The sequence below is a fragment of the Olea europaea genome, unplaced genomic scaffold, assembly GCF_002742605.1.
Source record: "Olea europaea var. sylvestris unplaced genomic scaffold, O_europaea_v1 scaffold311, whole genome shotgun sequence".
Classification (NCBI taxonomy): domain Eukaryota; kingdom Viridiplantae; phylum Streptophyta; class Magnoliopsida; order Lamiales; family Oleaceae; genus Olea; species Olea europaea.
The window spans coordinates 710,756-729,413 of NW_019249854.1; the positions used below are offsets into that span (position 1 = coordinate 710,756).

Genomic DNA, 18,658 nt, shown 5'->3' on the forward strand with positions numbered 1-18,658 from the left:
GCTTGCATTCTTCTAATCTTATGGCTTCCATTTAGCTTTTCCATATCAAAACAGACCATCAACAACAGCACAATCGCGCTACCCGGCTGCCCCACCAAGTGTGGGAATGTTTCCGTTCCATACCCATTTGGTATTGGTTTAGATGCTGGATGTTCCATTGGCCCATTGTATGACATCAACTGTTCTAAATCTTTTAACCCTCCAAAACCCTTCCTCAGCAGAACTAATGGAGAGATTATCGACATATCAGAAACCAAAATCCGTGTCAAAAGCAATGGGATAGCTTACAGATGCTACAATCAGACTGGTGGTATAACTCGTGAATTTCCAACCGTATATGGTATAGATGAAACCTCGCCTTTCAGTTTTTCAAACGAAAATAAATTCATAGTTGTGGGATGTGATGATGTTTCCTATATGGCAAAAGTGGCAACCGATAACTTAATCAGTTCATGTGCTGCCATATGTTCAAAGAACAGTGACTTGAGTGATGGATCTTGTTCTGGAATTGGCTGTTGCCAAAACTCCATTCCCAAGGGCCTAAAGAATTACATTAATTTCCTGAACAGCTATGGAAATCACACAAAGGTCTCGTCCTTCAACCGCTGTGGCTATTCCTTTCTTGGAGAACAGTGCAGATATAGGTTTCATCCATCTGATGTCTCTGATTCCAATTTTGAACACAGAATTGTAGAAACTGTTCCGATGGTATTGGACTGGGTGATTGGGAATCAAACATGTGCTGAAGCTCAGAAATCCAGTCTATTTGCTTGTCAGGAAAATAGCATCTGTGTTGATTCTGATACTGGTCTTGGAGGATATCACTGCGACTGCTCCAAGGGATACAAGGGAAATCCATATCTCAGACCAGGTTGCCAAGGTTAGTTAATGTCTGTTTGAGCACTCTGAGCATATTTAGTACATATTATTGGACATTACTCCACGATGGACAAAAAAATTTACTTTTTTTTTGGTTCGTATTGTCAGTTAGTGTTAAATCTAGCTTACCAAAGAAGCTGTCTATAGATAAACAAAAAATGAATTATCGAAGAGCAATAAGAACAATTTTAATTTCCTTTGGCTCAGCCATGACTCTTTTCGCTCTACTACGTTTTCAGACATCAATGAATGCGAGAACAATCCGTGTCATCCATATGGAATCTGCACTAATACTCCAGGTGGTTATAAGTGCTCTTGCCAGCACGGTTATTTTGGTGATGGCAGCAAATTTGGTTCTGGTTGCATTGGCCAGCCAGGGGCGGATCCAGACCATTAGTATTGTGGGGTCAAAAATTTAAAAATAATTTTTTAAATAAACAATATAATATCAATAAAAATAAGTTATATGTATTTTGACACTTTGAAAACGTCGTATAATTACATCATTATTAATATTATTAAATAAATTTTGCTACTTGTATAGTTTGTTTATCATTTCATTGGCAAATGTTGAGCTAACATTGAATAAATTAAATTGAATATAGAAATTAAATGAATTGAACTAAAATTCAAGTTTAGTTCAGGAAGTAAATAAAATTCAAATTTAAAGTAAATATAATTCGAAAGTAATTCAAATTGCATTTAATCCGTAACGATCCTAATAAATTTAAATCATAATTCATGTAAGACTTTCGAATGAAACAATATAAATTATATTGAAAAATTTATCGTGTAAAAATAATAATTAATTGATTTTTTTTAAAAGAAAAAACGAGTTAGACGTTTTTTGAGGCGTACGTTTGATACATATTTAACTATTTTCGATATCCGTTTGGACCATTCGATATGAAAACGATGTAGTTTTCAAAACAAACATTTACATGACATAGACGATTTGTGAATTCAGATAGCACATGATCGCAAACGAATTTTTAAAGTTAGGATGTTATCAAAATTCTCAAAATACTAGTTATAAACGCCCTACTTTAACATGCCATAACTTTTGCTATAGTTGACCATTTCGCATGCCATTAATAAGTGAAAAACTAGATCATGAGCAATTCGAAATGGTATTAAGAATGTAATATTTTGATTTCATTTGGCATCCCAACGAGTGCATCAAAGTAGATTGTGAAAAAAAAAGGGGGCAAAATTTTGTGGGGTCATTTGACCCCACATGACCCCATGTGGGTCCGCTCCTGTGGCCAGCGTTCAAATAAAGCATTAGCGCTCACCAGGGGCGGACCCAGACCCTTAGTATTGTGGGGTCAAAAATTTAAAAATAATTTTTTTAATAAACAACATAATATCAATAAAAATAAGTTTATATATATTTTGACACTCTGAAAACGTCGTATAATTACATCATTATTAATATTATTAAATAAATTTTGCTTCTTGTATAGTTTGTTTATCATTTCATTGGCAAATGTTGAGCTAACATTGAATAAATTAAATTGAATATAGAAATTAAATGAATTGAAATAAAATTCAAGTTTAATTCAGGAAGTAAATGAATTTCAAATTTAAAATAAATATAATTCGAAAGTAATTCAAATTGCATTTAATCCGTAACGATCCTAAGAAATTTACATTATATTTCATGTAAGACTTTCGAATGAAACAATATAAATTATATTGAAAAATTTATCGTGTAAAAATAATAATTAATTGAATTTTTTTAAAAGAAAAAACGAGTTAGACGCTTTTTGAGGCGTACGTTTGATACGTATTTAACGATTTTCGATATTCGTTTGGACCATTCGATATGAAAACGATGTAGTTTTCGAAACAAACATTTACATGACATAGACGATTTGTAGATTCAGATAGCACATGATCGTAAACGAATTTTTAAAATTAGGATATTATCGAAATTCTCAAAATACTAGTTATAAACGCCATACTTTAACATGTCATAACTTTTGCTATAGTTGACCATTTCGCATGCCATTAATGAGTGAAAAACTAAGACATGAGCACTTCGAAATGGTATTAAGAATGCAATATTTTGATTTCATTTGACATCCTGATGAGTACATCAAATTAGATTGTAAAAACAAAAAAAAAGGGCAAAATTTTGTGGGGTCATTTGACCCCACATGATCCCATGTGGGTCCGCCCCTGTGGCCAGCGTTCAAATAAAGCATCAGTGCTCACCAGGGGCGGACCCAGATCATTAGTATTGTGGGGTCAAAAATTTAAAAATAATTTTTTTAATAAACAACATAATATCAATAAAAATAAGTTTATATGTATTTTGACACTTTGAAAATGTCGTATAATTATATCATTATTAATATTATTAAATAAATTTTTGCTACTTGTATAGTTTGTTTATCATTTCATTTGCAAATGTTGAGCTAACATTGAATAAATTAAATTGAATATAGAAATTAAATGAATTGAAATAAAATTCAAGTTTAGTTCAGGAAGTAAATGAAATTCAAATTTAAAGTAAATATAATTCGAAAGTAATTCAAATTGCATTTAATCCGTAACGACCCTAAAAAATTTACATCATAATTCATGTAAAACTTCCGAATGAAACAATATAAATTATATTGAAAAATTTATCGTGTAAAAATAATAATTAATTGAATTTTTTTAAAAGAAAAAACGAGTTTGACGTTTTTTGAGGCGTACGTTTGATACATATTTAACTATTTTCGATATCCGTTTGGACCATTCGATATGAAAACGATGTAGTTTTCAAAACAAACATTCACATGACATAGACGAGTTGTGGATTCAGATAGCACATGATCGCAAACGAATTTTTAAAGTTAGGATACTATCGAAATTCTCAAAATACTAGTTATAAACGCCCTACTTTAACATGTCATAACTTTTGCTATAGTTGACCATTTCGCATGCCATTAATAAGTGAAAAATTAGGCCATGATCACTTCGAAATGGTATTAAGAATGTAATATTTTGATTTCATTTGGCATCCCGACGACTGCATCAAAATAGGTTGTAAAAAAAAAGGGCAAAAGTTTGTGGGGTCATTTGACCCCACATGACCCCATGTGGGTCCACCCCTGGTGCTCACAGGTTATAAACATACTGTTACCCCTGTAAGTTTACTCATCTTACTTCGGATCATGTTCATTACATTCAATCAAAAGTAAAAACTTTTCATTTGAAGCATTGTTGAGAACCAGGGATGAAGGGAAATCGTTGCAACTTTACTAATACCTTTAAATCATTAAACTTAAGATGAGTACAGAAATATTTTGAAAAAAGATTTTTTGTTCCTTCTTTTTTTGGAATTTGCATTTGAGACAGATTTGATGAACAGGGTTTTTATGTCAAGTTCAAACCATTATTTATCTAATCAGGAGTTAATACATAAGTCGAAGAAAACTCGGAATCATATAGGATACTTTTCCTTTATTTTCTTAATATTAAAAAAAAAACACTGATCAATTCATTGGACGAAGGAACCAACAAGTACAGTGACTATGTCCATACGAAATCAAACAAATGTTCTACACAGTTGAACGATGCCTGACGGCTTAAGAAACAAACTAAACAAAAGCCTAATTTGACTTAAAGTCAAGAAAATGAGGGAAAATGAAGTTTAATATAGTGATTATAGAAAAGAGAAAAGGATACTCACAACAGTGATTTTTTTTGGTTGACAATTTATCCGATTAGTATCTCATACACGTAATGAATGCTTAGAAGTCTTAGAGTTGTCAAACAGCTGCCAGTGCATGAATTTGCCTAATATGACATCTCTCTGTGCAGGTTTAAGTACGAGCATCGGGTTGTTATTACTGCTAACAGTTACCTATTGGCTATACAAAGTAGTGAAGAAGAGGAGTGATCGACTGATTACCCGCAAGTGAATGGGATTGTGAACAAGTAATAAAGTGATGTGTAGAGTATTGAACCCACGAGGACTATGTGTTTGATCGAGTTAAAGCTAATAATTCCCTTAATCGAATAGTAAGATCGAGTTGTAACTAACACTATTAAATCTATCAACTAAATAGAAAGCAAGTAAAAGTTTATCAAATTTGCGAGAAGTATTGCTAAGATGTGGAATCCCCCTTGCTACTCCATTTTTATTTCGACAATTTAAATTGATAATTTGAAATCACGCTTGTTGGTCAATATTCCTATTTTAATTGAAAACCTTGAAAGCCCAAGAACAAGTAACCAAAAGGGGGGTGAATTGGTTTTTCGATCCTTTTTCGAAAATAAGCGCAAATTTAAACAAATAACTATTAATAAACAAGATAACACAAAAGTAATAAGAGGAAGGGAAAAGAGAGTGCAAACGATGTAATAAGGAGGTTCAATCCAATCACGATCTGCGTCCCCCGTTACCATGCTCTTCGTCACGAGCAAGGCATTTTTCACTATATTGATTGACTTATGGTGCAATCCAACCTTCTTACAACGCTTTCGGTGACTTACAAATAAGGAGTATCGTTCCTTTACAATGTTGAAATTTTCGGGACTTCAACTCGACCCACAAATTTGAAAGATAAGGAGAATACAAGTGAAGACTTCTCTTGCAATAAATGATATAATTGAAGTTGAATACAACAAGAGAAGATAGCTAACACTTTAGTAGATAGCAATGATTGAAGCTCAAGTGTTAGAAAAGAAAAACACTTTGATAAGAATGATTTTCAAAAGTTGGATCAATCAAATGTTTTTCTAATAAATAGATTGAAGAAATAGATGTATATAGGTGATAGATTAGTGATATCTCACTTTAAATGCTCATATAAAGTCTCATATTGAATGCAAAGTGATCTAGTGTTTATAGCAACAAAAACGGCCAAAAGTTCTGTTCTACCGGACGAAGCTATCGGACGTCTGCTATCGTACCGGACGGTCAACTAACCGTTTTTTGTTCAGAAGTCAGAACGTTCGGTTTCTTGACCGTTGGACAAACCTGTCATACCGGACGTCCGCTAGAATTACCGGACTCGTCCGCTAGAGCTACCGGATGCGTCCTCTAGATCAGCATATTTTTGGATTTTTCCTTCTTTAAATAATGTAGCAAAATGAAAATTCATAAAGGATGTTTCTAACATTTTTTACGGACTTTTTGACATGTCTAAAAGTATGTAATAGGTTCGTGCTTTTCTTTATGCAAAAATCGTGTTTGTCGTGCGAAGAAACGTTGCTTGAGCTTCAAATGACGTATATGCCAAATACTAAAGTATTTTACCTTAACATTTGAAATCAAGGTGTCTAAATATATTTTCTTCTAATTTCTTCTTGAAGTGATCGTAGTCTTGATATGTAGCTTGATTTCCACTTTGTCCAAACTTGCAAGAGCTCCGCTTGTCGTAAACTTCTATAATCACTTAAACACAATTGTTAATAAAATATGTTTGTTATAATCAAAACGAAAAGTCAACCGTAGGCCAACAAACCTCTCTCGATAGTTATCAAATATATTCCTCTCATGTGACCTTCCTATCCCTTGATGAAAGATGTGAACGTGACAAATGTATTAAACGAGATAGAACATCTTATAAAACCATATGAAGGATAGATGTATATATCTATTCTCTATCGAGCCTCACAATATTTATTATTTTGTGCTAATGATCCTATTATCTCTCTCGATAATAACAAAATCCACAAACAATTCAACTAGTAGCCAATTAATTGAAAAGCATGAAAATGATAATAAACATCCAAACAATTGAACAAATTAACGTCAATTAAATTATTCAAATTAAAAATTCATAACAAGTGTTCATCACATCCTAGAAATATGAAAAATTAGTCTAACATATTTAAATTACAAAAAATCATATATAAGTGGAAAGACAACCTGGATTTTTAATAAATTGAGAAGATGATGACAAATCTTGAAATCTTGAATCTCTTCAATGATTTCTTAATAAATCTCCACTTGCGTTCTCTCTTCTATATCTAATACCAAGTTTGAATCTTCACTTGATTGAATTCTTGCAAGTCCCCTTCAATTCTCTCACAAAAACAATGAATTCTCTCCTCCTTTGATGATGATAATTGATGAATATATTGGAGTATATTATATATAAGAGAAAAGTATGAGAGCCCCCTTTGTGTATTCTCCTGTTAGGTATCTGTAGTGGTTGAAAATTGGTGAAAAATCATGTCCAAATTGGTTTCCAAAAGATTTCCAATCGAATAAAGAAAGTTACACTCGTGCGCGGATTTTTTTGTCTCTGCACATCAGTCAGTATTTTGATCATAACTTTGTCTCCCGATATCCAATTGAGTGATTCAAAATTCGTTGGAAAGATAACTAAAAGGGCTACAATTTTCCTAGAAATAGATATTTTCCAATTCGGACGTTTACTCTGCCAAAAATTGGTCGTAATCCTTGACTAAAAATCTAAAAAATATATCATGTAATTGGAAGTCGATTTATGGTAATATTCTGATGATATTCCATTCCTTTTTGACTTCTAATTGCATCCAGTTGACTCCCATCAATCTTTAAAATATCTCTTATTGTCCAAGTCAACCATTGGATATTTACAATTTGGTCCTCAACTTTGTACTTCGCTATTTTTCGCCTTTTTTTACTTCTTTCTTGCCGTTTAACTTCCAACCATCGAGTTTTATCTAATAAATGAAATATACACAATTTAGGCTATAATTGCTTTAAAGAACTATTAAATATCTATATTTTTAGGTCTACATAAGTGTATAATACACTTATCAAACACCCCCAAATATAAACATTTGTTTGTCTTCAAACAAAATCATAACTTAATTTAACAAACACACAAACATGTAAAATATTTTGGTTGGATAATCTAGCTTTTTACATCGGGAATGGAGATCACCGTATTAAATTTACAAACTGCTTCAAAGTCACAATATCAAACCAATATCCATTTTTTTAATGCAAAATCGACGTATGTGTGTGTGTGTGAAGAACTAGGTAGACATTAATGACTTCACAAGTTGCTCCAATTTTCGACCCTCTACGGTCAAATTTATTCTTTCATCTCTCGTAAGATTCATATACCCCCAAACTTATTTTTTTCACTCTTTTCCCAGCGTGTGATCTAAGATTGAGTTTTTTGTTACTATTCTCACCCTCTCCAATTTGGGTGGATGTCACTAGTTGCAAGTCAACACATTAATGAATAAGCATTCTCCAATTATTTGATTGCTTTGACTGCAAGACTCAAGTAGGCTAATTATCTTTCATCGAAAATCAAATTCCCTCGAACTAGTGTTAGGACTTAACAAGGTATTTAATGCATTTTTATTTTTATTTTTATTTTTTTTGAACTCCCCTTTAAGCTTTCTAGATGACTCATGTAGCAGGCTTTAGGTCGATGACTTCCAAGTCAGACGACTTCAGGGCACTAGGTTTTGAAACATCCTTATAGGCTTAATAACCTGAGTTAAAAAGGCTTTCAAGAGAACAATTATTTATTTTTTCAATGGCAACTTCATCTTTGAGTGCTTTCTAAATAACCCCTATAGCGAGCTTTAGACCGATGACTTCCAAATCAGATGACTTTAGGTAATCAAGTTTTAAGATACCCTTGTAGGCTTAATTGCTCGAGTCATAAAGGCTTCAAAGAGAAATTTTAAATTTTAAAATATATGTCTTGATTAGTACAATGTCCCTTATCATACACCTATTCAAGAAAACTGACCTCCAACTTAAGACTTTCACCCAATTTTATCATGTTCATCTCAGACAATCCATACAATTTTTTTTTTCACACAAGAAATCCCTAGCCACATCAGTATCTTTCTACAATAGTAAAATCATCCCAAACTGTGCTATATTTGGTCTCAGAATAATTAGTTTAGTATAGTTTGAGTAAAGCATTTATGTCCAACTAAATCCGCCTATCAAGAGCATGAAACAACTCATTTCATCACAATGTCAAACTCAATTCTTGTGCGCGTATAATATCAAGTTCTGCAAGTTTAAATTTCAATCAATCTAGCATGCAAACTATCCACAGTTTATATATTAATACTAAATCTCAATTTAGATCATCATTGCTGGCTAGGCTATCCAACCCACACAAGCACGCAACCTAATAAAAAAATTTGTTGTTTTTTGTTTTTTTTTGTTTTTTAAGTAGTACTAAACAAACGCACCAAAACACACAAGCATAAGAAAACCAAAAAATTCAATATTTTTTTTTCACCTCCAAACTTGAACCCGACATTGTCCTCAATGTCATAAAGTAAAAGTAAGAGTATAAGGGAATGAGGAAGAAAAGGAAGAAAATACTCCCCAAAGTTTTCTATTGAATATGTGAGGCAATATGGATGACGACTCGAAAATCTCTATCATCATATTTCTCCTTTGGTCTGTGTTGGTTTGAGCGTTCCACGACGTTATGTTCCTAACATAGCAGTTAAATCAAACATTAAAAATCAAATAACCTAGAACATGTGTTACTTAGCCCAAACAATCAAAATACCGACAATAAATTCAATGGCCTAAGTGGAGTATTTAAGGATGGTTATACCCTACAAATTAAAAAGTGCCTAAATCTAATGCAACCAAATAATCAAAATAAATCTATATGCTATGCGAGGCAGAAAGCAAAATAAATAAAAGCGTTAGAAGATTGGGTTGCCTCCCAATAAGCACTTAATTTATAGTCTTTAGCTAAGCTGTACGGAGAAATTGATCAAGGTGGGTTAAACATGTATCTTGAGTTTTTGCACTCCTTGCAATTTTCGGCTTTGCATCCTCGTTTTGCCTTCCAAACCTTTAACCCTCCGTTCCTCTCTCGTCCAAGGCTTCCTAAATTTTTAGGCTTTGTCTCCTTCAAGCCTTGTTGCACCTTTGCAGTAATATAATTGGAATCCTCCTTAGTTTTTTTTTATTGATCTCTCTATGTATTGGATTCTCGATAGTGTTTTAGATCTTAAAATTCTCTTGTTTATCTTCCACTCTCAATGTTAGTTCGCCACTTTCAAAGTCCATGACAGCTCGGCTTGTTGATAGGAAGGATCTGCTCAAGATAAGTAACGCTGCATTCTATGGCTCCTCTATATCTAGGACAACAAAATCAATGGAGAATATAAATTTTCCTACTTTAATGAGCACGTTCTCAACCACTTCTCCCGGGTATTTGATTGATCTGTCTGCTAATTGAAGGGAGATAGATGTATCATTTAGCTCTTCCAATCCTAATTCCCTATATACAGAGAAGGGCATTAGGTTTATATTTGCTCCTGAGTCACATAAATAATTAAAATTTGAATCATTCCCTATTGAGCAAGGTATTTTGAGACTCCCTGGATCTTGTAGCTTAGGAGGTAATTTATTATGCAATATGGCACTACACTCCTCATTTAACTTGATGGTCTTGAAATCTGTAAGCCTTTTCTTTTTGGATAGAATCTCTTTCAGAAACTTTGCATAGTTTGGTATTTGAGATATAGCTTCAATTAGTGGAATGTTAACATGAAGCTTCTTGAAGATATCCAAGAACCTTGCAAACTGTTCTTCCAACTTCATCTTTTGCAATCTCTGTGGAAATGGGACAGGAGGCAAATGAGGTTTGATATGGGCGATTGTCTTAACCTGTAGATTTTCTAACTCTTGATGTGAAACTATTTTATCTGGCTGTTCAGATTTATCGACTTGCTCCTCATCTATGGAAGGTACTTTTTCATTTACTTTTACTCGTCTTTCGACTGTGATTTCTGGAAATTGAATCCCATTGCGTGTAGTGATTGTCCCAACCTCCTCATTCTCTACAACTTTTACTACCATTACCTGCTGCTTAGGATTTATCTCAGTGTTGCTTGACAATGCTACTTGTTGTCTTTCTGAGAGTGCTTTAGCTATTTGTCCCATTTGATTCTCCAAATTTTTTATGGCAGCACCCTGAACTTGCAAGCTCTTATCCGTTCTCTGCATATGTTGAGTGGACATTTCTGCTAACTTAGTCACAAGATCTTCTAACGAAGTCTTCTTCTCATTCTGCTGAAATTCGGGTGGTGCGGTCTGCTGTGGAGCAATGTGAGCTCCCTGATTATTACTCCATTGAAAACCTGGGTGATTTCTCCAGTCTGGGTAATATGTGTTAGGATTTGGATTGTGTTGTTGCCCTTAAAAATTTTGAGTATAGTTCACGTCTTCTATCGTCTGAGCAAAATGAAATCCTACGTTACAATCAACACTCTCGTGGTTCCCTTCACAATGTTTGCATTTAGGTCCCACTGTCTGGGCTACACTCATCTGATCTACCTTTTGTGCCAATGATGCCAATTGTGCTAAAAGTGCTGTTAAAGAATCAACTTCGAATACCCTAACAACTTTCTTTCCCCTCGTTCTTTCAGTAGGCCAAAGTGCACTGGTAAATACCAAATCCTCCATGATTTGGTAGACCTGGTCCGCGGTTCTTTTTGTGATCGAACCATCGCACGCAGAGTCTATGTTTGCCCTGCTAATCGGGTTCAAACCAATGTAAAAGTATTGCACTTGAAGCCATTTCTGCAATCTGTGTTGTGGGCACTGGCGAAGTTAACCCTTGTATCGTTCCCAAGCCTCTGAATAGCATTCTGAGTCCATTTGCTGAAAAGTGGTGATCTTGTCCCTTAGCCTTGCAATCCTTTTTGGTGGGAAATATTTGCTACGAAATTTCTGACTCAATTGGTTCCATGTTGTGATGCTCTGCGGTGGAATTTTCTATCTAAAGAAAGGGGAAGCAGTCTCAATTTTTCTTTCTGTAACCCCTTATTCTTTCAAAGACTGGGCAAGTGTCTAACCATTCCCTTGCTGAATCCCTCAATGTGTATGGGAAGAGCCTTAGTCTAATTGCTTCGCTTGAAACCCTCGGATACTCAATTGTTGCACACATGTCCAGAAATCTTGATATATGAGCGTTGAGATTCTCTATAGCTTCTCCAAAAAAATTATAGCGCATTTTGGAACATGTTGATGACATCTGTCCACAGGTGGAATTTTGCCTGACCAAACGTCGGATATACGATACTGGACTGGCTTTCCACTACCGGTGGAACCATATATTCTCCCATGAGCCTTGCATTTTCATTGACTACAGCAATATTCGGTTGTGCTACTCCTAGATTAGCCTCGATGGCTAATTGATTCGGATTTTCGTTTGCCATGTCTTCCTCTTTCTATTTTTGATGTGTTTCAAGCTGTTGTCTTCTTCGAAAGTTGAATGTTCGTTCGATTTCTGGGTCAAATTGAGCAAGATCACCCGTTCTTAAACTTCGCATACAAAGTCTTGAAAAAGAAAGCAGGAAAGACTGTAAAAATTTTCTAAATTAATTAACTAAACTAAAAATAAGAAAAATTCAGATTAAAGTTAAAATTAACTAAAACTAGTAAAAAACAATAGTCCCCAGCAATGCCTCCAAAAACTTGATCGATTGATTACCCGCAAGTGAACGAGACCATGAACAACTAATAAAGTGCTGTGTAGAGTATCGAATCCACGAGGACTATGTGTTTGATTGAGTTAAAGCTAATAATTTCCTTAATCGAATAGCAAGGTCGAGTTGTAACTAACACTATTAAATCTATCAACTAAATAGAAAGCAAGTAAAAGTTTATCAAATTTGCGAGAAGTATTGCTAAGATGTGGAATCCCCTTGCTACTCCATTTTTAGTTCGATAATTTAAATTGACAATTTGAAATCATGCTTGTTGGTCAATGTTCCTATTTTAATTGAAAACCTCTCTTGATAGTTATCAAATATATTCCCCTCATGCGACCTTCCTATCCCTCGATGAAAGATACGAACATGATAAATGCATTAAACGAGCTAGAACATCTTATAAAAATCATATGAAGCATAGAGGTATATCTCCATCTTCTATCGAACCTCACAATATTTATTATTTTGTGCTAATGATCCTATTGTCTCTCTCGATAACAACAAAATTCACAAACAATTCAACTATTGGCCAATTAATTGAAAGACATGAAAACGATAATAAACATCCAAACAATTAAACAAATTAACGTCAATTAAATTATTCAAATTAAAAATTCATAACAAGGGTTCATCACATCCTAGAAAATATGAAAAATTAGTCTAACATATTTAAATTACAAGAAATCATGTATAAGTGGAAAGACATAACCTGGATTTTTGATAACTTGAGAAGATGAAGACAAATCTTGAAATCTTGAATCTCTTCAATGATTTCTTAATAAATCTCCACTTGTGTTCTCTCTTCTTTATCCAATATCAAGTTTGAATCTTCATTTGATTGAATTCTTGTAAGTCCCCTTCAATTCTCTCACAAAAACAATGAATTCTCTCCTCCTTCGATGATAATTGATGAATATATTGGAGTATATTATATATAAGAGAAAAGTATGAGAGCCCCCTTTGTGTATTCTCCTGTTAGGTATCTGTAGTGGTCGAAAATTGGTGAAAAATCATGTCCAAATTGGTTTCCAAAAGAGTTCCAATCGAGTAAAGAAAGTTACACTCGCGCGCGGATTTTTTTATCTCTGCACATCAGTCAGTATTTTGATCATAACTTTGTCTCCCGATATCCAATTGAGTGATTCAAAATTCATTGGAAAGATAACTAAAAGGGCTACAATTTTCCTAAAAATAGATATTTTCCAATTCGGACGTTTACTATGCCAAAAATTGGTCGCAATCCTTGACTAAAAATCTAAAAAATATATCATGTAATTGGAAGTCGATTTATGGTAATATTCTGATGATATTCCATTCCTTTTTGACTTCTAATTGCATCCAGTTGATTCCCATCAATCTTTAAAATATCTCTTATGGTCCAAGTCAACCATTGGATATTTACAATTTGGTCCTCAACTTTGTACTTCGCTATTTTTCGCCTTTTTTTACTTCTTTCTTTCAGTTTAACTTCCAACCATCGAGTTTTACCTAATAAATGAAATATACAACAATTTAGACTATAATTGCTTTAAAGAACTATTAAATATCTATATTTTTAGGTCTACATAAGTGTATAATACACTTATCAAACACCCCCAAATATAAACATTTGTTTGTCCTCAAACAAAATCATAACTTGATTTAACAAACACACAAACATGTAAAATATTTTGGTTGGATAATCTAGCTTTTTGCATCGGGAATGGAGATCATCGTATTAAATTTACAAACTGCTTCAAAGTCACAATATCAAACCAATATCCATTTTTAATGTAAAATCGACGTATGTGTGTGGGTGAAGAACTAGGTAGACATTAATGACTTCACAAGTAGTTCCAATTTTCGACCCTCTATGGTCAAATTTATCCTTTCATCTCTCGTAAGATTCATATACTCCCAAACTTATTTTTTTCACTCTTTCCCCAGCGTGTGATCTAAGATTGAGTTTTTCATTACTATTCTCACCCTCTCCAATTTGGGTGGATGTCACTAGTTGCAAGAACACATCAATGAATGAGGATTTTCCAATTATTTGATTGCTTCGACTGCAAGACTCAAGTAGGCTAATTATCTTTCATCGAAAGTCAAATTCCCTTGAACTAGTGTTAGGACTTAACAAGGTATTTAATGCATTTTTATTTTTATTTTTTTTGAACTCCCCTTTAAACTTTCTAGATGACTCATGTAGCAGGTTTAGGTCGATGACTTCCAAGTCAGACGACTTCAGGGCACTAGGTTTTTAAACACCCTTATAGGCTTAATAACCCGAGTTAAAAAGGTTTCGAAGAGAACAATTATTTATTTTTTCAACGGAAACTTCATCTTTGATTGCTTTCTAAATAACCCCTATAGCGAGCTTTCGACCGATAACTCTCAAATCAGATGACTTTAGGCAATCATGTTTTAAGATACCCTTGCAGGCTTAATTGCTCGAGTCATAAAAGCTTCATAGAGAAATTTTAAATTTTAAAATATATGTCTTGATTAGTACAATGTCCTTATCATACACCTATTCAAGAAAATTGACCTCCAACTTAAGATTTTCACCCAATTTTATCATGTTCATCTCAGACAATCCATACAATTTTTTTTTCACACAAGAAATCCCTAGCCACATCTGTATCTTCCTACAATAGTAAAATCACCCCAAACTGTGCTATATTTGGTCTAAGAATAATTAGTTTAGTATAGTTTGAGTAAAGCATTTATGTCCAACTAAATCCACCTATCAAGAGCATGAAACAGCTCATTTCATCACAATGTCAAACTCAATTCTTGTGCGCGTATAATATCAAGTTTTGCAAGTTTAAGTTTCAATCAATCTAGCATGCAAACTATCCTCAGTTTATATATTAACAGTAAATCTCAATTTAGATCATCATTGCCGGCCAGCCTATCCAACCCACACAAGCACGCAACCTAATAAAAAAAATTTGTTGTTTTTTTTTGTTTTTGTTTTTTAAGTAGTACTAAACAAACGCACCAAAACATACAAGCATACGAAAACCAAAAAATTCAATGTTTTTTTACTTGCACATATTTTTTCTTGTTGCTTTTCTAGGATACTGTGTTTTGGCATATGTATGTAGATATGGATTTTGGATGAGGTATTGAAGACCCTGTCGGGTCGCGACGAGGACCTTGTTCATATTGACGATGAGCTCTCAAGGTCCTCTTTCTTGCTTCATACTCCCATGTTTCTTTTTGTAAACTTAATGGACCTTACTTTTCATGCACAGGGATGGAGTTTGATTTAGAGGGAACCATGGATTCTATGCCGGAGCAGGGGCGTATGGTGATGTTAATCCGTCTCCCATCCCTTTAAACAGGAAGAAGATAGCCATCCAGGGAGGAAGCTCTCAGATGGCACAAGAGACCCCCAGCCTTCAGATGAGCCTATCGAGGTCGTCCCAGCTCCTAGGCTAGGCACTTCTAGTCGTATGCAGTGCGAGCACTAAGATTCACCTCCGAATTTCGAGTTTCTTCCTACCCAGGGCTATCATGAGATGGGGGTGCTTAAGTCTTTGGTGACACCAGCTCGGGCCAGGGCGATTGCAGGATGTAGCGCAGATGACATTGAGAGGGCTACAACGGTTTATCTCAGAGGGTATGTTTATAAATCCATCTCTTTTACGCTAAGTTTTATTATTTGAGCATGGTTTTACTACTTGACTCTCACATTGTCTCCTCATTCTTAGGTGGTGGCCCTTCAAACCAGGCTTACTGAATCGAGTCGTCGCCAGGCCTTAGAGTTGAAGACTCTTGCAGTAGAAAAGAAGAAAGAGGCTCATCATTACAAGAAGAAGATATCTTTCTTAAAGAAATCTCTCGAAACGTCGGAGGCTCGAGCCCGCGAGTAGGAGACAAAGAATGACAATCTGCGGTCTGTGTTGGCTCGTACTCCGGAGGAGGTGGTCGAGAGGTATAAGGCCTCTGTTGAGTATACTAGGGACCTAGAGGCATATGTGGAGTAGTACAAGTCATCGTCTCATTATGCCAGGGCCTTGCATTCGTATGGGGAAAAGGTGATGGATGAGTCCATCAAACTAACCAAGGAGTAGATATCGTTCAAGCACCCTTCTATTGACCCCTCAGGTTTTGATAAGTTCCTTGCGCAGTGCAAGGGGAAGGAGAGTGGGGCACAGCCATCTAGGTCGCTTGGTCATTCGTCACGGGGCGACAATGGTAGTGCTTCCCCTTCGAGTTGAAGCATGGCTTAGTAGTAGCATCTTTTGTTAGTTTCCCTCTTTTTTGTGTCGCCTTTTTTTTCCTACTTGTAATATCATTCCCTACTTGTCCGGGGTGTGGGCAAGAGTACATCACATGCTTTTTGTATTAATGCTACGTTATCAGTGGTTATTAATGTTGAACACATCGTTCTTTTAACTTGTTTTTTTAGTGTTGTCTTCCACGTTCAATCATTTGATAGCATGGGTAAATGTCATTCGTCCTGCGCACGCTAGGCTTGATTATAATGGTCGACGACCTTAGCCAACATTCTAACCATTTAAGGCTTTTCGCCTAGTCACGTGGACTAGTTGGCCGTTGTGAGAGGAGTCTAGTGGTTAAGGACCTTAGCCATTTTTTTAGCTTTTCAAGGCTCTTTGCCTAGCCGTGTAGGCTATGTCGACCATCAAGAGGTGGTCTGGCGATTAAGGGCCTTAGCCAATTTTTTGACTTTTTAAGGCTCTCCACCTAGTCGCGTGGCTATGTCAACCGTTAGGAGGTGGTCTGACAGTTAAGGGTCTTAGCCAATTTTTTGGCTTTTCAAGACTCTCCGCCTCGCTGTCTGGGCTATGTCGATCGTACGTCTTCACGGGATGAGCATGGAGATTCAAGATTGCATGTTAGCATAAAAAATACTTGGATTCGTGAGCTCAGTAGGCGCACCGGGATGTCCCAGCTAGGCTGGCCCTTCCTTAGTGCCCTCATCATCCGTCACTACCAAGGTCTTTCATTAAACATGATAAATAATTGTAACTAAAGGCGCCTTTGTGAGGCGTTGCATGGAGGGAATTAAAAATGCAACCTATTCTACATTATTTACAAGAACATAGCCTGTGCATCTATCCTGAAGTCTACTGGTAATATCTTTTGAGATGCTCTATGTTTTATGGTCTACCCAGTGGTCTTCCTCTCATGTCTTTTAGGCTATAAGCTCCCTTCTCCAGGATGCGGACTACTTCATATGGGCCTTCCCAGTTTGGTCCGAGTTTTATCGGGGAGCGTCCTGCTGCTGCTGCATCCCTCGTGTCCTGCTGCTGCTGCATCCCTTAAAACGAGGTCTCCTGGCTAAAAGATTCTTAGTTTCACCCTTTGATTGAAGTACCCATCGGCTCTTCATTTATAGACCATCATCTTGATCGTCGCATTCTCACCTCCTCAAGCAGGCCGAGTTCCTCTCTAGTCGTAGTGTTATTCGGCTGCTTGACTTTCGTCCAACCAATCTCGCTTAGGATCTCAACTGGGACTACTGCTTCCATACTAAAGGTTAGTCTGAATGGCGTTTCTTCGATCATTTCTCGTGGAGTCATGTGATATGCCCATAGCACATTAAGCATCTCATCTGCCTACAACCCTTTCTCCTTCTCCAATCTGGTCTTCAGATCCTAGAGAATGACTCGATTTATCACTTTGGCTTGCCCGTTCGATTGAGGGTGGGCAATTGAGGTCAGTCTATGATCGATGTGATAACTTGTACCAAAGGTCTTGAAACTATGATTATCAAACTACCTGCCATTATCCGTCACCAATACCCTGGATACTCCGAACCAACATATTTTATTTTTCCATACAAAGCCTTGTATCTTTCATGTCGTGATGGTCGACAGTGGCTTCGCCTCCACCCATTTGGTGAAGTATTCGATGGTGACCAACAAAAACTTCCTCTGCCATTTGGCCATGGGCAGAGGTCCTAGAATGTCCATTCCCCACTGAAAAAATGGGCATACATCAAATATGGCCGCCTTCTATTCGGTTGGGACATGGATCATATTTCCATGACACTGGCATGTGTCACATTTTCGAACCAACTCTTTGGCATCATCTTTCATAGTTGGCCAATAGTAGCCTTGTCGTAGAATTTTGAAGGCAAGGGATGTTGTCCCTTGGTGGTTACCGCAGGTTCCGGCATGTACCTCAAACAGTACCTCTTTGGCTTCGGTGGGGCGTATGCATTTCAGATATAGCATGGTAAAATCTCGCTTGTAGAGCTACCCATCGATGATGGTAAATGAAGCTACTCGAGCTTTCAATCTCCTTTCCTCTAGGTCTTCCGACACCTTATCTTCTGCTAGATATTTGATTATCAGATCCATCCAACTTTTTTTGTGTTCGATATTCT

General features: G+C 35.7%; 1 protein-coding gene across 1 annotated transcript; it reads right to left on the reverse strand.

Annotated features, from left to right (window-relative positions):
• Positions 1 to 9,937: 9,937 nt before the first annotated feature.
• Positions 9,938 to 12,039, reverse strand: LOC111385219. The gene is made up of 3 exons (XM_023009596.1): positions 11,878 to 12,039; positions 11,080 to 11,422; positions 9,938 to 11,016 (listed from the first exon to the last, which is right to left on the reverse strand). The coding sequence occupies exons 1-3, from the start codon at positions 12,037 to 12,039 to the stop codon at positions 9,938 to 9,940; spliced, it is 1,584 nt and encodes a 527-aa protein (XP_022865364.1).
• Between the last annotated feature and the right edge of the window lie 6,619 nt (positions 12,040 to 18,658).

Bases quoted from the DNA above. Each gene is read 5' to 3' on its own strand.
- LOC111385219 (XM_023009596.1), bottom strand. From the start codon at position 12,039: ATGGCAAACGAAAATCCGAATCAATTAGCCATCGAGGCTAATCTAGGA. The intron at 11,423-11,877 runs GCAAAATTCCAC...TAACTTCGCCAG, and splicing joins TATATCCGACGTTTGGTCAG to TGCCCACAACACAGATTGCA. The intron at 11,017-11,079 runs GTAACGTAGGAT...AAAATTTTTAAG, and splicing joins GAACCACGAGAGTGTTGATT to GGCAACAACACAATCCAAAT.